The sequence below is a fragment of the Acinonyx jubatus genome, chromosome B3, assembly GCF_027475565.1.
Source record: "Acinonyx jubatus isolate Ajub_Pintada_27869175 chromosome B3, VMU_Ajub_asm_v1.0, whole genome shotgun sequence".
Taxonomy (NCBI): domain Eukaryota; kingdom Metazoa; phylum Chordata; class Mammalia; order Carnivora; family Felidae; genus Acinonyx; species Acinonyx jubatus.
The window spans coordinates 114,277,226-114,302,723 of record NC_069386.1 but is presented as its reverse complement, the minus strand read 5'-3'; the positions used below and the strand labels follow the sequence as shown (position 1 = coordinate 114,302,723).

The 25,498-nt window shown below is 40.8% G+C and overlaps 1 protein-coding gene across 11 annotated transcripts in view; it reads right to left on the bottom strand.

The window, feature by feature from the left end:
- Positions 1–6,565: 6,565 nt before the first annotated feature.
- PCNX1 (pecanex 1) overlaps positions 6,566–25,498 on the bottom strand; it is a 178,366-nt gene continuing 159,433 nt past the window's right edge. For 7 of the 11 annotated variants that reach the window (XM_053224629.1, XM_053224627.1, XM_053224628.1 and 4 more), the window contains 5 exons: positions 25,208–25,413; positions 22,323–22,765; positions 21,776–21,916; positions 21,530–21,566; positions 16,072–21,381 (listed from right to left, as the gene is read on the bottom strand). In XM_053224629.1, coding sequence (XP_053080604.1) covers positions 21,095–21,381; positions 21,530–21,566; positions 21,776–21,916; positions 22,323–22,765; positions 25,208–25,413 — 1,114 coding nt within the window. In that variant the 3' untranslated portion in view covers positions 16,072–21,094. Of the gene's footprint in view, positions 6,589–16,071; positions 21,567–21,775; positions 21,917–22,322; positions 22,766–25,207; positions 25,414–25,498 lie in introns of those variants that run through there. The other 4 variants (XM_027066062.2, XM_027066065.2, XM_053224630.1 and 1 more) reach the window with 3 other exon arrangements.

The window sequence follows — 25,498 nt, the reverse complement described above, 5'->3', positions numbered from 1 at the left end:
AGAGAGGTCTTTCTCCACAAATTCGGGTTATTGATTTTATATTAATTTTCTTTAAAGCACATTAATTTGGACTGTAAACCGTTCTCCCTCCGGGCAGGTGGCAAATTCAGCCTGTCCTTACCGGTGCCTCCCGCTGCACCCACCCTGGGCAGAGACAGGGCCAGGCTTCCAAGGAGCTCCTCCGGCCCGCAGGCTGCCCCGGGCTGGCCCCAGCGGCCCCCGGAAGGCCCAAGGTGCTGTTTCTGCCTCTCCGCTGCCTGGGAAGCTGTGATCAGGAGTCCCAGGGTTGGGGTCTCAGCCTCCCCACCCCTCATGAGGTCATCGTCCTCTCCTCCACGGCTCTGGCCTCTCCGAGCAGAATTCGGTCACAAGCTGGGTGGCAAGCCAGCCTTCAGCGTGGGCCTACCTGGAGGCGGCTCAGGGCACAGCTGCCTGGCCAGGGACTGGTCTGTCCTTTCGGCTCCCAGATGCCCTCCCACACAGCCCGTGGTACCTTCCTCCTTTGTCAGCTGGCTGGACAAGAAGGGCCCGGTGGGGGGGGGGGGGGGGCGTGGAAGGGAGGAAGACAGGGAGGCACAGCGCCTGACTTTTCAGCCTCGCTCCCTCAAAGCCCTTTTGCAGGCGGCCTTTCTTCAGCGGGTTCCCCCCTCCCAGCACAGGCACATGCCCAGGGGTCCCAGCAGCTGCAGGGGTGGGGGGGTGGTGCTCAGAGCTGGAGTTGCAGCTGAGCCAGGCCCTTCCTGCAGCCCAGCGGGTTCTGAGAGCGCCCACCTCTTCCCTTTGCTCCTGGCCCGGGGACCGTCCTGTTCCTCGGGGGGCTCCCTCTCCCGCTCTCATCTGCAATGCCCCCGATTACAGTCACTGTGAAACTGTCCAGTGAGGCTTCTAGCTGCTGTCCTGAAGCGGGGTGTGTGTGTGTGTGTGTGTGTGTGTGTGTGTGTGTGGTGGGCATGGCTACACGGTCCCCATCCAGCACACGCAGAGCACTGATGTGTGGACTGTGCTGTCGTCCCAACCGCCCAGGCCCAGAATGATCGTTTTGGAGCTGTTAGAAGACCACCAGATGGTGGGCTTCCTTCGCGTCAGCACGTTCAACTCGTCGCTGTCACCTGTCCGGACTGTCAAGGTGCAACAAGGCAGTTTGCTGTTTGGCCTGCAGAACTTGCTCTCCCCTGAAAAGGCTGATGGCCTGCAGACACACAGTGTTCCTCTTCGGTCCCGTGAGAAGCACCAGCCTTACAGCCCCAGGTGACATCTCTTGAGAGGGGCAATGTACCGATGGACGGAAAGCGCTTTGCACAACACCCAGATGTTTTAAGAGGCAGTCTTTTTTTTTTTTTTAAAGTTCATTTTGTGACAGAGAGAGAGGGAGAGCATGTGTGCATGTGAGAGAGGGACAGAGAGAGAGAGAGAGAGAGAGAAAATCCTAAGCAAGTTCTGTGCTGTTGTGCAAAGCCCCACGTGGGGGGGTGGGGCGCCTGGGTGGCTCAGGCGGTTGAGCGTCCGACTTCGGCTCAGGTCATGACCTCACGGCTGTGGGTTCGAGCTCTGCGTTGGGCTCTGTGCTGACAGCTCAGATTCTGTGTCTCCCTCTCTCTGCCCCTTCCCTGCTCGCGCTCTTTCTCACTGTCAAAATAAATAAACGTTAAATTTAAAAAATTTAACAAAACAAAACAAAACAAAACAAAGCCCCATGCAGGGCTTGATCTCAGGATCTGTGAGATCCAGACCTGAGCTGAAATCCAGAGTTGGATGATTAACCGACTGAGCCACTCAAGAGCCCTGGGGGCAGCCTTGATATTAAGGTTTATGATTGCAGGGCCCACATTTAGCCAGTGGAAAGAACTCAAAGGGGCCAAATGTAAATAAGGACAGGAGACAAGCAATACCTGTGACTCTTGGGAGGGTATAAGAAGCAGCACGTGGCCAGGGGATCTACCAGTGTGTAAACCCCGATTTTAATAGGTTCCAAGAGTCGTGTCACTCAGTTTTTTGTTCCTCACACCTCTTCTGGAACTTGTGTCTGTCAGGGGTACCAGCTCCACCCCATACCAACCCCCAACCTCCCCGCACAGGCTGAGCTCCTGCTGCCATCTTGTGGCAGTTTTTATGAGGGACACCAGACAGGCAAAGGCACTGCTCCCCCCTGGTTAGGCTTTTATTTGCAGATTGGAAGCTTTCTGGACTCAGCTCTCATTTCATTTATGAGCAGAAGGAAAAGCCGCTCCTTGGCACATACTGCCCCTTGACAGGGCCTCACTTCGGATGGAGCGCCCATCCTGCTCCTGCCATGGGACTCGCAACAGTCCATAGTCGAGGGCTCCTTGGAACCCATCCACTGGCCTCCAGATCGATATGACCCACTCCCAGCTGCTTGAGGACCACTCAAAGGCTGCTCATCCCCTTCAGTCTGCTCCCACCTCCTCTCCTCACTACCTGGCCAACAGCTGGTCAAGCCACACCCCCACCTGGCCAAGTGCCGGGTCTTCTAGGGAGGAAAGAGGCTTCGTGTTGAAGGAGCTCTAAGAGCCCATCAGTGCGTACTGGCAGAAGCAAGGAGAATAGATAAGAGACTGGATCTGGAGGGTGCTGAGTTGAGAGAAACAGAATATAAAGTTGGATAAGAGAGTTTATCACTATGAGAACGCTCTCCTATGATAGAAAACTGATACCCTGGCAAAGACCCTCAAAAGTACGGAGATATGCTGTTAGGTTGTTTCCTAAGAGCTTGGAAGAGGCAATAGTCCATACTAAGCACACCAGAAATGCCAGAATCGCCATGGTAAGTGGTGGAGAAAGGAACCCAAGGTCCGGAGAAGTGGGTATGTTAAAATGGGTATATCACCTAAGGTCAGAACACCCCCCCAAAAGAAAACCCACCAACTATGTTCCATGGGAGGGAGGGCCAGAAGGAAGCTTTGTTTAGCAAAACGATACGAAACGTGTTGGTGATGGTGGCACGAATACTACTGAAGCAGCTCTGTGGCAGCTGTCCTCTGTGGGCCAGCGCTGAGACAAGGAGATACCGTCACAGAACTAGCTTCCCTGATGGCGAAGGGATGATAGAGTCTCAAACTGATAGAGGCTGAGAAGCATATGGCAGCAGAAGCAAGGTGGATGCAATTATTGTTATAAGGAGCAAAGTCAGCTACAATAGCTGAGCGCAGAGAGAACACAGAAACGGCTAATAGAACAGGGCATTCTGAAGAGCAGCCAACAAGGGTATCCATGCAATCTATACAATCAAAAGAAATCAAGGAGCAGGAGGCAAGTACCCCAATTAAAAAAAAAATCAGAATCTGTTGCCTAATTCCTGAACCTGGAACTCAGTGACTCGAAGGGAAAGCTAGGCCCTCAGAAGGAAGTACCCTTGCAATACCACACAACACCTATGACCAAGGCAGTGGGGATATGCCCCCGATAACCAGCTTACAGAAGAGAGGAAAACAAGCCACGTTTGGTTCACAGATGGGCCACATCCAGTCACTCACCTTCTGTAGAAACAGAATAAGCCTGAGGCCAGAAATAAAACATAAACTCACGGAAGTGGCAAATGGCTTGGCTGGTTGGCCAGGCGCCTAGAAGGAGAAAGAGGGTGAGGGACAAGGGTAGAGGCACGTGGATGGATGGATGGATGGATGGATGGATGGATGGATGGGAGTGGACATGGAGTATAAGGATCTTTGAATGCATGTCCATCGTCACCAGACCGCATCTACTATGGAAGAGGCACCAGCCAACCAAATAGTCCAAATGATTCAGCCAGTTGATATCAGCCATTTCTTCATCAGCTCCTGTGCTGGCGAAATGGGTGCATAAAAGGAGTGGCCATTGTGGCAGCAATGGAAGCTATGCAATGGGATTCCATTTACCAAGCCTGATGTAGCTCACGATGCTGCCAAACCTTTAACCCGAGTGTTACAATCACTGCTGAGGCCTTGATACAATACCCATCCCTCAGGGAGAATAAGCATGCACTTGATGGCAAGTTGACATATTGACATATGTTCTAGGTATGGTTCTTGCCTTTCCTGTTTGTTGGGCTTCAGCACTATGATCATATGAAGGTTTACAGTGTTAGACCCATCAAAACAGGGCCCATTTAGCACTGAATCAAACAAAGGGACTTTACAGCAAAGAGGGTAGAACAGGGGGCATGTGGCCGTGGGATCCATGGTTGTATCACATACGGTAGAAGCTGCTGGTCAGATCAAACAATTCAATGGGCTTTTAAAGGTGCAGCTGAGGTACCAGCTTGGAAATTATATCCTGTGAGGGTGGGACACCATCTTTCAGGATGCAGGATATATCCTCAATCAATGGCCATTCTAGTGGTCCTGAGACCCCAACAATACATGAGACTGGGAACCAACAGGTAGAAATGGGAATGGCTCCATTTACCATCTTCATCAATGACCCACTTTGGGAATTTGTGCTTCCTTACTCCCATAGCTGTAGGCTCTGGGTCTAAAGAACCTGGTTTCCAAAGTGGGGGAAAGTTCCACCAGGGGATACAGCAAGAATCTCATTCAATTTTAGGCTCTGTCTGTCACCTATTCACTTTGGCTTCTTTGTGCTAAGAGACCAGTGGGCTAAGAAAGAAGTCACCACCACACTGACCCAGACCATCAAGACGCAGGGCAGCTGTCACACAACAGGGGCAGGAGAGAACACTCCCACAATCCAGGTGATACACCAGGGTTTCTCCTGGTAGTCCTTTACCCAATTCAAATGGAAAAGAGTCAAGTATAGCAGTCACTGCTTCAGAAGAGCACGGCGGACCAGGGGCTTAGAGCCCTCAAAGATGAGGGAGTCTGGATCACCCCAACTGGCAAACCTAGGGGTAAGAGCAGGTAAGCAACTAGACTAGGAGAGGTGCTAGTCAAGAGAAAATCTCCAAAGGGCAGAAGAAGAGATCTGTAGATATGAGCAGTACAAGAAGGGTAGTGGATGCTGTGGTGTTCTGCCCAGATTCCACTTCAGGATGGGGGTCATCTTACACCCAACCTGCCAGGACTGTTGTCCTCCCCAGGAAGTGTCCCCTCGGTGTCTTGTTTTGATTGAGAATACCTCAGAAGGGCCACCCAGCTCCAGAGCTCACCCATGGACTTCGATTAAAGCCGTTGCTCTGACTGCATCACAGTTCAATTTCTTCCTCTGTTCAATCCAGCTTCTTGTGCTCCCTCATGCGTACTGTTCCCAAGAGCATGACCCAATACACTTCCTTGCAAAAAGCAGGCTCAGAGTCCGCTTCCACAGAAGCTAACTCACTACGGCCACTAACTTGGTCCAGGCCAACTGCCTCAAGACTGAATTACCACAACAACCTCCAATGACCTCCTCAAGACTTCCCTTGCAATTCAAACGTCCTGTTCACTGCTTGGGGCGGGGGGCGGGGGGGGGGGGAGGGCGAGGAATTTACTTCCATCATGCCACTATTACATGTATTATCTCAGGTGAATTACTGAACATCAGGTAGAAAACACTTGGATGTCAATGGAAAACTATATGCATAGTCTATAGCGCACGCTTCTGTCTTAGATTCTGATTCTGTGGGAGTTATTTTATAACTTTATAAGCTGTTGGTAACTGGTAAGACATAAATTCTGTCCCTTCTAATAGAAGTTCAAATGACTCCCTCTCTCTAAAACAAAAAATTTATCTCCAATTTACAATTCATTTCAATGTTCCTTTACTTCCTGTAACTGTGCTTTTTTAGAAAACTTAACTTTGAACCTATTATAACATGTGGTTAGTTCTCCAGATTAAGGCATCAGATAAAGTCTTGAACATGTGTACATTTTTATACCTAGGAGTCATGATTTTATCCTTTCCTGAAAGTTACCTTTTAACCCTTAATTTCAACATATGTAAGATAACAGTAAAGACACCTGGCAGGTTTGTTGTGAATTATCTGTACACAGTAGGGACTCACATCTTATTGCAATCAACCCTTTTCAAAGAAAATCATTATAGCATTATAGAGAGTTCTTTCATTGTAACTTGCAGTGGAAATGGAATGTTATTTCCCAGTATCTTCACTCTGGCAAGAGTTATCATATATCAGTCCTTTGCCATAGACATGCCAGGCTTTTCTTTTCACTAACAGATCTATTGGTCCAATCAGCCTACCGTTGTAATTTATTCTCTGTTCTTGAATATGGGATATTTCCGAGATCAATGTATTTACAACAATCCTTTTCAGGCTAAATGCATACCCATTTTAAACTTCCTTTTTAAAAACACACTTTACTTTTAATCTCTTAAGACATGTATTTGCTCTTAATGTTATGAATGAGACATTCTTTTAAAAAGTCCTTCCTCTCCCCCAAATTCATGGTGCATTTGGAGACAGTAATTAAATTCTTCTTGGTTAGAAATCTAATAAGGTAGGACTTCTAGTAAATTTATGTCATCTGAACTACAATATAAAGATTTCCCAAACTTAAATTATAAAATTCACACCTGTAGTTAAGACCAATCCTCCTCAAGGGCAAGGCGTTGCAGTGATCCAGTTAAAGTGTCCAGGCAGAAGTGGAATCAGAATGTGCGAGAAAGCTGGAGCCTAATACAGTCGTATTCACATAGCTGAAGAATATGACAATAGGAGAAATGTGGTCTGCTTGGGAGTCTGGAAAAAGCAAACCCAAAATTCGATAGTATTTCCCACCACAGAATAAAAAACCTAAAACTAACAAACATAAATATCACTAGAAAAGTAGAAAAATTACAAAGCACATTTTCTAATTCCTTGTGCTCTTCTATGGCCATAGACTAATTTCCGATGGTCAATGTGGCCTATCATCTATCTTCTGATGAAGCTGGGAGTGCCCTATTTGTTTTTAGAACTGTAAGCTAATAAATTGGCATTTTGATCAACATATTTATCTTCTATGTTCATTATCATTAGTTCTGAAGTCAGGTTCTGGAAAGAACAAGGTTTCCAAAAACTTAGGTTGTGACAAAACCAAATTTATGTACTAACTCCTAACAAACTGTAAAGCCAACACTATTTGGATAGCCAATTTACCCCTCCCTAGAACATCTCTAAATTCTAGTTCTTCTGCCAATCTTACTCCCTTAACTAAAACACACTTTGTGTAACTTTATCTACAAAGTGATGCTGATGACAATTTCACTATGAAAACAAATGCATCCTTTGCATAATCCCCTCTGGTTCCATCCATGTTGTTGCAAATGGCAAGATTTCATTCTTTTTCATTGCCAAGTCGTATTCCATCGTATATCTTCTTTATCCATTCATCAGTTGATGGACATTCGAGCTCCTTTCATAATTTGGCTATTGTCCATAGCACTGCTATAAACATTGGGGTACATGTGCCCCCTATGAATCAGCACTCCAGTATCCTTTGGATAAATTCCTAGTAGTGTTATTGCTGGTTCATAGGGTAATTCTATTTTTAATATTTTGAGGAACCTCCACACTGTTTTCCAGAGTGGCTGCACCGGTTTGCATTCCCATCAACAGTGCAAAAGGGTTCCCCATTCTCCACATCCTCGCCAATACGTGTTGTTTCCCAAGTTGTTAATTTTAGCCACTCTGACTGATGTGAAGTGGTATCTCAATGTGGCTTTGATTTGTATTTCCCTGATGGTGAGTGATGTTGAGTATCTTCTTATGAAATAAGTCAGAGAAAGACAGGTATCATACGTTTTCACTCATATGTGGAAGTTGAGAAATTAAACAGAAGACCACAGGGGAAGGGAAAGAAAAGAAATAGTTACAGAGAGGGAGGCAAACCATAAGAGACTCTTAAATACAGAGAACAAACTGAGGGTTAATGGGGGGGGGGCAGGGAAAATGGGTGATGGGCACTGAGGAGCGCACTTGTTGGAATGAGAACTGGGTGTTGTATGTAAGTGAGAAATCATGGGAATCTATTCCCGAAGCCAAGAACACACTGTATACAATGTATGTTAGCTAACCTGACAATAAATTATATACAATAAATGAACTTTAAAAAATAAATAAAAAATAAAATTAAATAAATAAGAAAACAAATGCATCCTAAATTTGACTTCATTCTCCACGTTATCTAGAAACGTGGGGCTAAGGATCTTGCATTTTTTTAGTCCCAATGCCCAATTTCCATGAGGCTTGCTGTGCTGGCCATGGGCAGATGAGCCAGTGTGTGTGGCTTGGTAGCTATGCCATACCATCTAATTACGGGAGACCCAGATGCTCTCCCAGTTTCGGTACTTGTCATTTCTTTGGCCCTCTCACCCATGGCCCAGATCACCGGTGCGTTTTCTTTCTGACCTGCATTTCCAGAGGGTGACCTAATATGCATTGCAAAATAGAGCTGTTAACTAGGGACGTGTCAGAACTTGTGGAGGTGGAGAGTTTTCTGGTTTCCAGAAAGGAAAAGTTAATATTCAAGTGGAGCTATTATTTTTTGCCTCCTGTTCTCTGGCTCCGTATTTCTAGTCTAAGGTCACACAAAATGAACCATAAGCCTCTAGATGGAGTGGTTTTCAGTAATTAAACCACTTGATTTCTCCAAACACTCATCCCACCCTGCTCAGAAAAAAGACAGATGAAGTTTCTTTAATTCTGGCCTGAAAACACATTTTAGTGCTTAGGCTACCAATGGAGATGTTGTTCCGTTTAGAATGAATTGAAAAGTTAAAGTCAGGGCTAGAAAGGGACTTTGGCTATCTGTTGTCCCTGCTATTACTGCTGCTATCACCCCAGTGTGTCACTTCTGATACAGGAGGGTCAATAAGGACCTCAGGCCAGGAAAGCAATTGCCTAGAAAAGAGAACATGGAAAAACCTACTGTGCCGTGATGGAGAGAAAACACTGATTTCTAAACAAAAAATAATGTGACCTAGTATTTAATCAGAGCCTGCAAGCATGCAAGATGTTAATGAGACGCTGTTTTATCTGAGGTGTCTGGTCTACCTTTAGGATACACTTTGTACTAGATGGGACACAAACTTCAGAAGAGCTGCCACACTCACACATTCTGAGGCCACCGATCCTGTTTTCTCTCAGGTCCTGCTATCTCCGTGGACTCGGTTTATACCATGAGACCATGGGCACTCCAGTCACCACCTCCAACCCTCTCTACCATAGGTGGATACATCTGCAGGTTAGCTAGCAACGTAAGACCGGGCTGACCTTGAAATACCACCACAGGTAAAATCAAGGTAAAGGCTAGCCAAAGTGAAGTAACATAACACTAGGATATAAAGAGGTGAGTATGCTGGCTGATCATAAGGAGGATTAAAACTTGACAGAGGAGATCCACCCACCGCCCCCCCACACCCCCCGCCAATGGCGGCAAATAAGTTGCAGACCAAATCTTCAATGAAAAACAATGCAAAGGACTGTACAAAATATAAAGTATATTTGAAGGCACTGGGAGCTACTACCATAACTTTATAGGCTAAGACCCCACAAAGGAAGCCCAGAGAGGTATGACTGATATTTGGTGCCATATCTGCCAATTTGAAAGCAGTGGCTGAGAGGCTGAGAAGCTGAACAGAGAGCTTCTGGACTCTCACAAGGCTGGGGTGTCGATAATTGCAATTCAGAACACCCCATGGGCGAAACCCCAGACTTTTAGGTTTGGATATCTGAAGGGCTGTGGCACAGGGGTAAAGGTGAACTAGAAACAACAGACTAGCCCTCAGGAGACTGAAGTCCATTTTCCAAAAGCTCATTCTCTAATTTCCTACCTGGTCTGCCAAAAGTAAAAGTAAATCTTCTTGAGGAAGATAATATCTAGAGCCTCAATTATCTATACATTTTCATACACAAGTCCACACCAGAAATGAACATGTACAAGAAGATAAAAACTGAGAAGAGAACAAAGGAAACATGTTCAAGAGATCCAGATATTAAAATCGTTAGACACCAACTTTAAAATAACGGTAGTTCACATGTTTAGTAAATTAAATAATAAGAGAATATGTCAAGAGTTTACTGAAAACTATATTAAAAATGGGAACTGAAGAATACAGTTACAAAACTTGAGAACTCAATAGATCAGTTTAACAGAAGATTAGATACAGGTGAAGGAAGAAAGGAATAAATGAGGGTAGATAGAGGAAAATAACTCTGACTGAAACATGAAAAGACTAAAGACAGGAAATGCAAAAGAAAATATAAGGGATAAAAACACAGCACAACTTTTAATATATTTTGTCATTGCAATGTGAGGAGAGAAAGACAATCTGTCAAAAGGAATGTCTGAAGAGACAATGGCCACGATTCAAGGGACAGTAAGAAAACTTTGGCAAGACAAATACGAACAAAACGACACAGAGGCTACATATGGAAAACGACTAAAAACCACAGATGAAAATGAAATCTTAAAAATAACCAAAGGCATAAAAAGGTACTGCCTCTGAAAAGAGCAGTTAAGACTAGAAGAAACCATGGAAATCAGAAAACTGTGGGTAATACTTTTGAAGGGCAGAAAGAAACTGCCAATTCAGTACTCTATGTCCCCCCTGAAAAAAAACTGAAGACAAACATTTTCATACAAGAAAAATAAAAACTCACAGGATTTGTTAGTAGCAGACCAAGAAACTGTAAAGGGAGTCCTTCAGACAGAAGAAATATTATCCCAAATCATGAAAATATAAGAAGCAACAAAGAACAATGAAAAGAGTAAATATGTGGATAAATCTAAATTAATATAAATTATACCAAATAATTATGCCCTTGAAATTTAAAATACATACAGAGTTCTGGGTCGTCTGGGTGGCTCAGTCAGTTAAGTGACTGACTCTTGATTTTGGCTCAGGTCACAACCTCACAGTTGTGAGATCGAGCCCCGTGTTGGACTCTGGGCTGAGTATGGAGCCTGCTTGAGATTTTCTCTCTCCCTCCCTCTCCCTCTCTCTCCTCCCCTCCACTGTCCCCTGCTCGTGTTCTCTCTCAAAAAGAAAAAAAAAAAAAAAAGGTAAAATACATAACTGAAAATGCATGACAAAACAGCATAAAAGACACAAAGGCAGAAATAGAGTCAGTCCCAAGAGGTGGTAAGGTACCAAGTAGGTAGGTAAGCTTTAATTTCAATAATCACTAAGAGGATAATTAAAAAGATATGTAGGTAATAATCAAGAGGAGGGGTATAACAATTCAAATGACTTATTCCAAAATGCGGCAAGAAGAGAGAAAAGATATACGGGAAAGGTAAGACAAAAAGTAACAAAAAGATGGTAAATTTAAGCTCCTTGCCCACCCCAAATCAGTAATTATCTTCAATGTAAATGGACTAAATACTCCCTTTAAAATCAAAGACGGTCAAACTGAATAAAAAATCCCAAGTACATAGTGGTTTATAAGAGTACACTCTAAGAGACAGAAAGGTTGAAACTAAAAGGACAGATACAGTTAAAATACACAAACTTTATACTAACATCAGATAAACTAAATTTTAGAGCAAGAGGTATTACTAGACATGGAAAGGACATTTCATAATGATTAAGGGAATCAATTGGTCAAAGCAAATCTTCCAACTTTATACACCTAAAAATGTAGTCTCAAAATATATAAACCAAAGTTTGATAGAACTAAAAGGAGAAATGAATCCACAACTATAGACCCCCCCAGCGAAAAAAAAATCAGTAAAAATGTACAGTATCTCAATAAAAATAACAAAGTTGACTTGAGATATATATATATATGTGTGTGTGTGTGTGTGTATATATATACATATATATATATATATACTATATATATATAGTATAGTATAGTATAGTATAGAAAGAAGGCTGTCCTAACTGTAAAATACATGCTTTCCCCCCAAATGCCCACTGGGACATTTACGAAAATTGAAAATATACAGAGCCACAAAGGAAGGCTAAACAAATCTCAAAGGATTAACAGGACAGTTGCTTTGACATGGTTATTAAGCAATAACTAGAAAATGTTAGGTAGAAAGTCCCAAATATTTGAAAGTTAACCAAAATGAGTCTAAGTAACCCATGGATAAAAGAAATAATGGAAATTGATTGTGCAGAAGATGTGGGGAGTAAAACTACAGACACCTCAAGCAGGAATCAAGGCAATGGCACCAAAGTATACCACTAGCCACTGCATTCTATACGATCATGCACTCACAGGGGAAAGTCAATTTCACTTAAGAATACCCTTGAGGAAGCAATAAAAATTGTTAAGTTTATTACATCTCATTCCTTCAAAGCACATCTTTTGAGAATTCGATGTGGGAAAATGGGAAGTATTCACAAAGCACTTCTTCAGCATACCCAAATACAGTTTTCTCAAAGAATAGCCCTTTTGTGATTGAGTTATGAGCTAAGTCACTTTTTTTTTTTCTCTCCCATGGAATGCCATTTTGACTTGAAAGAAAGACTAAGAGACAAACTATACTTATTCAGGCTTCAGTACTTGACAGATATTTTCTCAAAACTGAAATGAGACTGTTGCTTCAAAGTTAACAACTGACAATATTTGTTCCCGAGGATAAAGCTTAAGCTCTCATTAAAAAAATTTTAGAACGCTTGTATCTGCCACTACGAGCTTTCTAGCTTCCCAATAAAGGTGTATCTAACTAGACTGATGCTGACATAAACAAAAGTGATTTTTTTATAATGCATAATGAAATGTGTTAACATTTGGAAGATCTGCATAACTCGGGAACCATTATTTTTCTAAATAAATGATGTTATAATCCCACACACAGGTAAAAGATCCATTCCAAGTAAGGTACGGCAATGGATTTTAAAATAATCCAGTACAAATGGGATTCCACACTGCAGCTAACCTTTAAGAAACTACCACTTGTCTAATTTTAGTGAAGCATTTATGAGGCCAGGCTTTCCTCATATGCTTCAACCAAAATAATATAAGGCAATAAATACACTGTATGTAGAAGCACACAGTTCAAATGTCTTGATACATTTTTCATTTTTTTTTAAGTTGGAAGCATAATTTTAAATAAGAATGTTAACAGGTAATGAATTTATTAATTCGTTTAGAAATAACTTGAAAATGTGTTTTAATTTCGAATGCAGTAAATATTGTATAAACTATAAAAACAAAAGATCTTTGGGATGGGGGAGGGAGGAATCCTCAGTAATTTTTTCTGAGTATTCCAAGACCCAAAAGTTTGAGAACTACAGTTCTGGAAAACCCAACCTACCAAAACTAATAAACAGAAAATCCAAATCCCTAATTGAAAGCTTTTCTCTAAAGATCAATCCAGGTCCAGTTGGCTTCACTGGTGATTCCACCCCCCACCCCCCGCCGCTAACCTAAGTAAGGAAACAATTTAGATGGACAATACCAAGAATGTCATGAGATGTAAGGCAGCCCCTAAGAAAAGAAGAGCAAACATCTGGACCTGTGTCTGCCTAAGCTTCTGCTAACTTTCTGCTCTAAATCTGCTACAGATGCAGCTTAAAAGAAACACCTTAATTCTTAGGTGGTCTGGGTCTCTGTTTCTTGAAAACAGTACTCTGGAGAGCTATATACACATCTGCTGTTGACATTTCAGTCAACACTTTTGTATGCACTATGTAGCAACCTTACAGTTTGGGGACTGGACTCCAGCTTCAAGGCTAGCTCTGATTTGTCTGAGCCAATCAGTCATGGTAATTCTGTTTCTCTTGTCCATGACTGGTTTAGAAAATCAGGACATAGGGACAGGTTAAGGATCTTGCCTACATCAAATCTTAAAGGGATGCAAGGAGAAATACACCGAGGCTTCTGGGAAATTTCCCCATGTGAGAGGTAACTGGAAGTGTTATTTCTGTTTGATGATGTGTATGGAATGGGGTCCAGAACTACAGCTAGCTAGCTCCAGTCTGAAAAGGAAGGATACATAGCATGCATATGGAGTAGAGAAAATCACAGATATACAGAGTTAGAGTAACATGAACAAAACAATCCTGAAAGCCCACTCTACCCTAAATTTTGTAGTGAACCAGTTTCCTGTATTCAGCAACTCTGAAATGGGTTCTTTCTTGCAACTATAAGCATTCCAAGTAAATTTGTATTTTCAAACTATTTAAATGAATACTGTTTCATATTGCAATTGTACGAGGAGTCACTCCCAAATGTATAAGCTAGACGAACCTGCATTCTGTCTAAAGAAAGGTACACCTTCCATTTGGACTACACTGTGGAACATTTGTGGTACATGTTATTAATTGATAGAAAACCAAGAAGTTGTGGGTGGTGTGTGAGAGCAAACCCATTAAGAGTATTATGAACACAGAGGTGCTACTTGGTATCTGCTTCAATTCAATGTTATCTTGGGATGTTGATTTTCCCTGATGAAGACAGGTCAAGACTGTGTGCTTCAGAATTGGAATGGAGGCCTGAAGTATTCTCTTTTTTTAATGTTTATTCGTTATTAAGGAGAGAAGGGGAGGGAGGGAGGGGGGGAGAGAGAGAGAGAGAGGGAGACAGGGAGAGAGGGAGGGAGGGAGGGAGAATGAATGAGCGAGCTGTGGAGGGGCACAAAGAGGGAGAGAGAGAATCCCAAGCAGTTCCATGCTGCCAGTGGAGAGCCCAACATGGGGCTTGATCTCAGGAACTGTGAGACCATGACCTGGGCCAAAATCAAGAGTTGGCTGCTTAAACTGACTGAACCACCCAGGTGCCCCAAGACTTGAAGTATTCTTATATGGGCCAATTAATATGTATTCATGCAATGTTCTGGGGAACAAAAGGGAGCCCTGGACTAAAGGATGACTTTTCCCTTTTGGCACAGTTTACTGCATATTGACACCGAATAGTTTTAAAAGGCTACCAGACAAGATGGATTCCTCTCCAGCCATTTGCTGTTACTGTGTATCCTATGAAGTTACAAAGCAATCTAGGGCTCCTCTTGTATCAAATTACATTTTCCCAAGTATGAAGTTTAGTTATACCTAATTTCCTTTAATAAGTACCTAGGAAGGGGGGAATAAAACAATATTGTGTGTTAACAAGTGCTGACTGAATACATAAGAAACCACCATTTGGGTCATGCCCTTACTTCACAAGGTGCTTTTTGCCTTCCCCACAGGAAAATGCATCTACCTAGTGAGATTTAGTGGCTACAGGTCGGCAAAACTTTGGGATCCTTTCTTTAGTAGGAAAAATCCTAAGTAAACTGCACTTTGAACAATGAAGAACTTTTATGGGACTCAAATTTCATGTCTTCCGCCCTTTCAATCTCTGGCTGTAAGGCTGATGCAGCTCACTTACCCAGCCTATTTTCTTTGAAGATGTGTCTCATTTAACCTCCAGGTTTCTTGTCACTAGAAAACATAATGTCCTTTAAGACTAAATACTACTACGTCCCCAGTCGTGCCATTGTGATCCTGGACAGGAAGACAGAAAACTGTCAGGGACTCTGATATAGATGGCACATAATCAGCATCCTGATGGTTTTGATTGTTACTAATAGTTAAAATGACTCACTAATGGCTCAATAAGGGTTTTAATCAAGAAAATATCTATTCTCGGGCTGCCTGGGTGGCTCAGTCAGTTAAGCATTTGACTTTGGCTCAGGTCATGATCTCACAGTGCGTGAGCTCAAGCCCTGCATCAGGCTCTGTGCGGACAGCGTGGAGCCTACTTGGGATTCTCTCTCTGCCCCTCCCCGACTTGAGCTCATGAGCTCTCTCTCAAAATACATAAAAAAAAGAAAAAAAAAAAAGTATATCTATTCTCATTCTCAGCTTGCATTTTCTCTTAAGTATTACACATGTAAACAATAGGTTAGTTTGTCTGATTTTGATGACCATAATCCAAATGTGCACTCCTTTTTCTATATTGTAACTTAGTGTACTACAGTGAACACATACACACACTTATTACCCTAGGTTTTCCATCTAATGTTGTATCATTACTATAACATATTCAGATAAATTCAGAAGACATAAAGTACAACCTTTCTACCAAGTATGAAAAGATGTCTTTTTAATATGAAATATGTACATTTCTCTTATAAGCTGAATCATGTTTATAGGCCAAAGCTTCTGATTAAAATGATTATTTCAGAACCAAGTACATGTTTTAAAATATGCTATGCAGAGCTTTATATGATGTACTCTTTTCTTGACAAAAATGGACAGAAGGCAAAATGAAAAAAAATTTATTTCCTCAGTGTTTTATCCACTGTCAATACTGTATTTTTGATGCAATATATTTGCAAAGAAAAAAACAATCTCAGCTTTTATTTTCCATTTTAAACAACTACAATATTTACAAGCTATTTAGAATAACAAACACTCAGACGCACACACACTCACAGACCCACGCGAGTACATATATTCTTATCTCTGGTTTATACTGAATGCTGGTAAAGGCAATGAATACTTTCAGAGCCCATGATCAGAAAAGGGAAACCCATTTTCCTTCCTCACATATACCTTCCTGAATCACTTGTAGTATTCTTCCTTCCATTTCCTCATGCAGAGCCCATTGTATAGGGTTAAGGTAATCAGTTTTTACAATTCATTTTCACTTCAACCGTAAGCTTTAAAAAGCATAAGCAGACAGGATTTTCCCCACGTTTCTGTTATTTTGGTTGTGGAATCAAGCTTCATACATAAAAAAAATCTTGTTCAACCACAGTTACACTAAACCCAGGAGTCATCTGGAGCAGCCATCTCACTTCCAACAACTACTCTGGTTAGAATTCCAGGATGCCCCTTCACCTGCACAAGTAACACCCAGGAATCCAGCCTCGCCACTCTCACATGACCTTTGTTCCTTCTAGCTTGGCTCCACGGAACCATAAATTGTCAGGTGCAGAGCTGAGGTGTAAGAAAAAAGGTATAACCCTATACAACAGGTGTAAGTCTTAGAGCAGAGTCGTCACATAACCTTGCGAGGACAATCACTTCTGCTTCCCCCAAAGAATGCTGTGTTGCTTCCATAAAATGGCAGATGATAAAGTTCAGCTCACAAATAGAACTTATTTACTCTACTTCAGAAAGAATATGTGGGCTGATAGGCAATAAAGAGAAATTCTTATCATACATAGTTCTTGACAGAGGACTCTGGTGAGGAGATTCAAAGCAGAAAATATACTTCTGTTTCAAGCAAAATTAACACTCTACTCACATACCCACCAGATCTATTTGTATAATAATTAATTCCTTTCCAGTCACAATTCTTACCTCAACATTTCGCAAGTCAAAAACGAGAAGGCCTAGGTATATATCAACCAGATTTTTAAAAAAGAAAAATGAAGAAAGGTTGGTTTTAAAAAACTTAATTAAAAAAAAAAACCCTGCAGATTTCCAATGTATTATTAAAACTTATGCTGCACAAATGCATGGTCAGAAGACTAAAACAGAAATTTCAAAGTCCCTTGACAGGTTCCAAGTATCATTTTAGCCTTGATTGACATTATTCTTTCCACTCATTTTAGAATTAAAGGAAAAGCCTCTAGAATAAAAACTGATGTTTTATACTTCACCTGAACAATTTATCACATCAAAGGGAAAAAATGCACTGGGTCTGTGTCCAGGCAAAGTAATTCTGTATGATTATATTACACTACAAAAGAGAACAAGAATGAATACTGAGGACTTAAAAAAAAAAAAAAAAAAAGGGAAGGGATTGTCTATATTAATGAAAGAATAAGGAAGATAAACACAAAGGTAATTAATCTGGGTAGCAGTTTATAGTTTAATAGCTAGTGAACATAAATTCAAAGAATTCTTATGCAAAATTACTAAGGTATCTTTTTCTCAAGTCATATATTTAGAAGGAAAGATTTTTGAAAGTTAACTAAAAGAAAAAGATAATTTTAGACTCTGGGCAAATCGTAAGTTTAAAAGACATCTAGTTCTGGACCGATGCAGCAATCCACCAAATGAATTTCTAGGCAGAGGCAGAAGGACGTTGCATGGAAGCAAAGTGGAATTTATTAAGGCTAAGTTAACTACTCTTGCTTAGGTTTGAGGCTGTTTTTTATATTTTGATAGAAGACAGAAAAATAAACCAACCCAAGAAGAAAAACCCATCTTCCTTATAAACTTAGTTTCTACATAAAAACTTCTATGACCTGACATTCGGTACACAGAATAATTTTCCATACCTCACTCAGGATAGAAATACTATCTGTCTACTTCTGTTTCAAGGACTAGTAGAAGTATCTCAGTTACACTCGAAATATTTTTAAAACGACTTCAAATCTAAGGGAAGCTCACCTTCCAATAATAGAAACTCAAAGAAGGCAGAACACTGGTGAAGATTGTTCATTAATTTCCTGAAAGGTAATTAATCTCCTCTTATCGTAAAAATAGACAGCCTCACCACCTACTCTCCCAAGTCCCTTAAATACCAACATCTTATATTAATCTATACTCTTGGAAAATTTAGATTTCTTTAGAAAAAAATGAACATTTAAATTTCTATCAAGTACTGAAAATGATGTAAAAAAGAGGGCTCACACCAAGTTATAAGCTCGAAGATTAACCAAAAACTTAATTTTGAGTTGTAAAATGATTTTTGCCACTGAATGAGAGGAAATGAGAAAAGAAAGTCACAATTTATAATTCACTCCAGGACTCTCTCTCAAAAGAAGGGAAAAAACAAACTCAAACAAGACAAAGACCAGAAAGGTATCAATGAGACTCTGTTGAAGGGAAATGCATAAAAAGCTAGTGTTTTAATGACATATCCTTACTTTCAAATTATGGAACTCTGAAAGTTTTGGCAAATGTGAACTGAAGACACTAGTGTGTGTATGCTGGAGTCTTGTACACTAATGAAGACAGTTAAGCAGGGAATCTAAATAAGCAGTTCACTATTCTCCAAGGGGGGCTGGGAAAGGCAGAATAAGACATGTATGATCAGTTTACTCAATGAAAGCCATGTATATTTCCACATAATAATTTAGGTCCAGTTGTTAAGACATGAGTCTTCAATTATCACTGCTTCCTCTGCCGTAATTATTAGAAAAGTATTCTGACTTTTAAAAGACCATCAGGTTTAGACTAAAAAATAAAAACAGGGCTCCTGTTAGGGTTTCTATTCCATAAATTCCTTCAAGGGTTATCTGATAACAAAATTCAACTTGCTTTGAGAAGAATGTCCACAGTTATCATGCCAAATCAAGACCCAATATATATGTTCCATATAAAATCTAGTCTTACATTTTTAGAGCGTGTAATGTGTTTAACAATTCGGGGTAGGGGGTGTGAGGCTAGGAATAGCCCTTCTGACTGAATCATCTGAAGCTCAGATTTTTTTTTTTCTGTGTAGGAAAATGAATTATCTTCCATTTAGGACTGAAAGGATTCCACGTATCTTCCCATCTAGGTAATGACCATGAAAAGATCATATTCATTTCAGAAAGAGAACAGGCAGCAGGAATCATAATTCCTTTGAGAAGATTTTAAATAAATATAGATGGTTAGATAGACAGATCATATATTCGGTTTCAGAAGAGAAACATAAAAGCCTTGGACCTTAATGACATACTGTAGATTTGCCAAAATGCGGCAAATACAGAATGTAACAACAGTATCAGGAAAATACGTTTTAGTTGGTCAATTTAGAATGGGTACCTTTGTGTAAAGGTTCAGTAAATCACTTGACAAATGTTTTTAAAAAGTACATTTGGCAAAGCGCGAAGTCTGGAAATGTCAGCACGAGGTACACTGGATCCTGAATAACTACGAAAACTGTAAATTAGAAAAGGGCAAAATAACCACACTGTGGAATGGAAATGTAGTCGGATGTTAGTTTTCATTCCATCTACGGAAGTGTTATGCTATCCTGTGAGAGCGACAGTAGGGGTTAGTGCGGAAACAGCTTCTCTCTCCTGTCACCTCATCAAAAGATACTTTACACCTGTGCCGTCCGATACAGGAGCCACCAGGCACATGTGGCCGGTGAGTACCTGAAATGTGGCTAGCGCCACATGGGGAAAGAGTAACACTCTGGATGTATCAGACTAAATAAAATACACGTTGAAGATTAACTTCACACCTGCTTTCTACTTCCCGTTTGCAGTGGGGTGGAAAGATGGCTGCTCCTAAATGCTCAGGAGATGTATACATATTCTTTGGAGTTTCACACAAAAGGGGAAAGTTTTCGGAAGGATTTAAAAAATGCCGGAAGTTGAAAATTAAATCTAAACCACAGTTTCCACCTAGCCCAATTGTAAATCTGAATTATAGATTTCCCTGAATACACGCGTATTTAAAAAAAAAAAAAAACCAATAAAATTTAAGTTATGAGACAACATATTAAGTCAATTTCACAGTTATAAATATTTCAAATTACACCTACACACTATAAATTACAGGAAATAAAATTCAAGTAATAGAAAAAGAAGAGAGGAGCAAAATAAGAGGCGAGGTTATTGAAGAGGGACATAACAAGAACTGCACCATCTGGATAATTTCGTTTGAAAAAATTTTACTTGATTAACTGAACTGCATGTGAGTAACTTCAAGAGCTAATGACTCTGAATAGAAAAGCAATCGATCCTTTTTTTAAGTTCCTGGATGCTCATCTTCTTCTTTGAAAAATAAAAGTATTTTCTTCCCAGAACTGACCCCAGCAGAGCTTGCCCCAAGAGGAGCTGGGGCACACCGGTGCTGGAGCGCCTCCGATGTGTGGACACAGGAGCTGGCAGTGGTGTTCACAGGACCGACGCACTGACCGCTATCTCCAACGATGAAGCTATGTCCCTCTTGACCCTTAACGTTCATTTTAGAGAAAACACCCAATGTACTGGCAATGGAGTATAGGTTACTGACAAAAAAATGAACAGCACAGTTCCTGCTATGTATGTTTAAGGAAAGGGCAGGGGTTAATCCCAAAGGCAATTTAAATAATGGTATTTTATTTTTATATATAAATAAATGTTCTGAGAAATCTCAGACTTTAGTGCATTGTTGTAAAAAATTAGTGCAGTTTTCTCATTAAAGTTTTTTAGCGCTCAAGGAATAAGATAAATCTATGTCTGTTCATAGTCTCTTTCACTGTACATGAAACTTTCATACTGCTAAACGTCAAAGTGAAGGTTTCTACACTGGTCTGTTTTTAAAAATCAAGGTAAATGGATTTCATGTTCTATGACAAAACATGGCAATTATTTTTGGCAAAGAAATTAGAAAAATATGAGATCGTAGTTTAGAAATGAAGAGTTTGTTGATTTAAAGCATAGGCAATGCATAGGAAAAAAATTTTTGTAAGGATGTAATTTAACAGAACTTTATCCTTCATGCAAAATGTTTTGTCGGCAGCTAACTTAAAAAAATAGTTCAGCTTTATTTGGGGATGGAGACAGTGACAGGAGTCAGGGTGAAGGGTGAAGGAGAGGCGCTTGGCCGAGCCCACTCTACATCCAAGTATCTCCCACACAGGAGCAGAGGAAAACCTGCAGGCGTCTTCTGCGCTCTCCTCTCTTTTTCCAACGTCTCGGAATGGAGAGGGAAGAGAAATGTAGTTATAAAACACTGGCTCACACTTCAGCCCCAAGTTCTAGTACCCCGGTTTCAATGACAGTCACATATTTATCATCAATCTGGACCAGAAGTACTGTCTTGTCGATGTGGGATCTAGTACCTGGATCTCTGCTGCAAGGCACCCATCGGTGAATCACCTAATGATTCAGAATAAAATAAATTAGTGGCAGGGACCTTGAATGTATTTGCAAACTTCACTTAAAATTAGAGACAGTCATTCTGTTTGATAATTCAGCAAAAGGTGCATTTAAAAAAGCATGAGCATCAATTAGCTAAAAACGTGCACACAAGTCGGTCAGGCTACACAAAAAGTGAGAGCAGGGGTCAGCTTCGTAAGAGAACTCACATGGCCTTCCATGCCCTCCTGAGGACTCCAGTCTTTCCAGCTGTTTCTCCCAGCTTTTAACCGGACACCCTCATCAGGCCACTGCAGCTCTTTCCTTTTTGATAGGTTGATCCCATCCAGAACTTGACTGGGATCCACGATCTGTATTGTAAATAAATATGGGTCATTTCTAATTCAATTTTTTTCTTGATGATGACAGATTATATAATCTCAAGTAAAATCTCTTTCCCAGACTAAGTCTCAAGTTCTCCATGGCCTATAACTGGACAAAAAACAATCTGAAAGGCCACCTCCTGAATTCCTTTTAGCCTACAGCAGACCTTACTGCCAGGGCCACATGACAACAGCTGAGTGCGGAACAACAATCACCACTGAGAAACTACTTGCCTCCAGTTTTCAGGCTGGCAGAAACTTTTTTCAACATTCAAAAACGTCCTAGTCTTCAGACTAAGTAATATGAGGTGTGTTTTCACCAGCATCCTCCACCCGACAAATGAGAAATAAACACAAACAGGTGAGACAGTGCCAGAACTGTGGGCTTACTCACTTGGACTCTGTAAATCACTTCCCCCCTTTTGGCGTGTGAATTATTGGCAGGACTTAAGGGGTTGCCCGGCTGGGCGTCGGCGGCACTGCTCTGACCTCCCTCTGTCCCAAGAAAGCCCACGAGAGTGTGATGTTTGCAGGCCGGGATGCTCTGGCTGGAGCTGCTGGAAGAGGGGAGGCCATGCTGCACACAGCCCACGCCGCTCTGACTGGAGGGCTCCATCTGGTTCACCATGGAGAGGCGGGACTGGATGGAGGACGGCAAGTTCCGGAGCGATATCTGACTGGTGGACGAGCGCCGACAGGGCACGAACCCCGTGGTGGACATCCGGAGAGACGAGTGCCGGCTGCTGTAGCAGTAAGACGACTGGCTGGCCACTGAGGCCCGAGCAGGGGACTGTCTGACCAGGCTTGACTGGACAGAGTGGGAGCTGTGGCTAGTGCCTAGCGAGGGAGAAACAACAGCACTTATTCCAGATGGCGTGATTCAAACACGGTTCTTTTCTTTTTTTTCCCCTAAATCTTCATCCCTTAAGCAAAATGACTTGAATGTACTGAATTTAACGCTTATATTCAAAACTTTTTAAGTTATCAAAAATAAATAAATATTTGAGATCGGTTTTCTTGTGTGGTTTTGATAATATAATTTTAATTTGCTAAAGCTTGTCAATTTTTTTTTTAAGTTTATTTATTTGAGAGTGAATGGGGGAGGGAGAGAGAGAGAATCCCAAGTAGGGTCCACACTGTCAATGCAGATCACAAACTGTAAGATCATGACCTGAGCCAAGATCAAGAGTCAGTCACTTAACTGACTGAGCCATTCAGTCAGTTTGCGGCCCAATTTGCCCAAATTGCCACCCAATTTGCTAAAGCTTTTTAAAAATTAAAATTCTGGAGTAAAAGAAAGACACAAATAATTTCAGCAAGTATCTGGATTTAATGCTGGGATAAATCCTAAAATATCTTCCACAGAAATATTTCAGAATAACAAGAATAACTCTTTATCACTTCAGAAATTAAGTATCTCATGGAAACGAGACCATGAGAAATATTTACTAAGGATTCATGTGGCAAGATCCATAACTATTTCTCAAGGTATAGAATTAGTGGCCTTTCAATCCGTTCCAATGACACACTACACGGTCTATAGAGAGATGATGATACCACATTGCAATCTTTGTATCCATTACAGGATTGCTACTATACATGAATTATCAGTGATACTGAATAGCAGGTTCTTCTGTGTCCTTTTTCAAATTGCTTGATAGAATTCCTCAGGTTTGTCTTTTTCCTGACTCCTAACAGTAATGTGAGAATTAGAAAGTAAGTTTTAACTCTAATGAAAAAATTCCTCCATGTACTTTCTATCTGAAAACACAAAGAGCTGATCAAAGTAAGAGCATGTAAAAAAGCACACTGAAAGTTTTACCTTTTCACTCAGAAGTTAAAAAAGAACCACAAGATGTTGATAATATACCTATTTAGTCTTGATTACAATGCTATTGGATTTTTTTTAAACATAAGTAAATGTCTTAAGACTTCATCTCGTTCATATAAAGCGGGGGGGGGGGTGGGGGGAAACAGTACTGAATCAACCAATCAGCCATATGAAAACAGATTAAATCTGATTCCTACTGCATACCATGTGGATTGCAGATATCACGTAAAAGGAAAATCAGTAAAACAAAAAAAAAAATACCATCAGTGCCTTGGGATAGGAAAAAATTTCTTAAGTAGGATATAAAAAGTACTAATCAGAAAGGAAAAGATCAGCAAATTGCTCCACACTAAAACCAAGAACTTCTTGTCAAAAGAGAAGCTACTCGGGGTGCCTGGGTGGCTCAGCGGGTTAAGCATCTGATTCTTGGTTTCGGCTCAGGTCATGATCTCACAGTTCTTGAGTTCGAGCCCTGCATCGGGCTTGGTGCTGACAGCATGGAGCCTGCCCGGGATTCTGTCTCTCAAAATAAATAAACTTAAAAAATTAATTATATATATATTTATATAACATAATATATAATAATAATCACATATAAATTAATTTATACAACATATTTATATAATATATATACATACATATATACATACATATATATATAAAAGAAGGGGAGGCACTCTTCACAGAAAGAGAATCGAAAGTCAAGGGATAGAATGGGAAAAGACATCTGTAGTACAGAAAACTGACAAAGAACTTGAATACAGAATATACAAATAAAATAAAAAGACCAAATAGAAAAATGGGCAAGAGATTTAACAGGTACTTCAAAGAGAGAAACAGCTGATAAACTCAATTTAAAACCTTTCAATCTTGGGTATCAGAGCAATGCAAATTAAAACAATGAAATTAAAGACCACCCCTTCTCCTGTTCTGAGCAAGCAGGGAACCGATAATACTCCAGGTCAAAGTTTACAGGATGGGCATTCCTTTGTATAACTGGTGAGAGTACCAACTGGTTAAAAAAACAAAAACAAAAACAAAAGCTTCCTGGAAAGACTTTTGGCCTTATGTGTCATGAATCTTAAATATTCCCATAAACTTTGATTTAGTGATTGCATTTTTAAAGTCTCTAGCCCAAGAAAACAGCAGTCACAAAGTTTATTTGTAACATTCGAAGAAACCAAATCATTGATCAATGAAAGAGAAGTTAATCACATTATAAACTAGATTATTATTAGCCTTTAAAAATTATACTTACAAAGACATGACATTTCAAATTTTACGTATATATAAAGGGATAAATATAAATAGGATAACATCCAACCAGGAATCAAACAAAATATTTTTACATATTTCCAAGTAGGTAATCTAGAATTCTCTTTAGACATGCATACTAACTGAGCCCCAGAGCTAAGAGGCTTAGACATGTAAGTTTGTTTTCACATTACCTAGTGTTGGAGGATAAGATGTGACAGGTGGATGGGGTCCTGCTCCCGACCCTTGCCCTGGATTTGCAGTGCTTCCCTGGGACACATTGCTATGGGGGTCACTGGCACTTGTTGCATTGTTACTAGTGCAGGAAATTCCACCTCCAGTGTCGGAATCTTCAATATTGCCACCACTGTTACAGCCAGCCCCACACCCTTTCCTTAACCTGGGAACAAACACCAAAGTAAGCAGCATTATCCCACAATCACCTCAAGATAGGGGTTTTATTCTATTTCCAGCTATTCAGAATG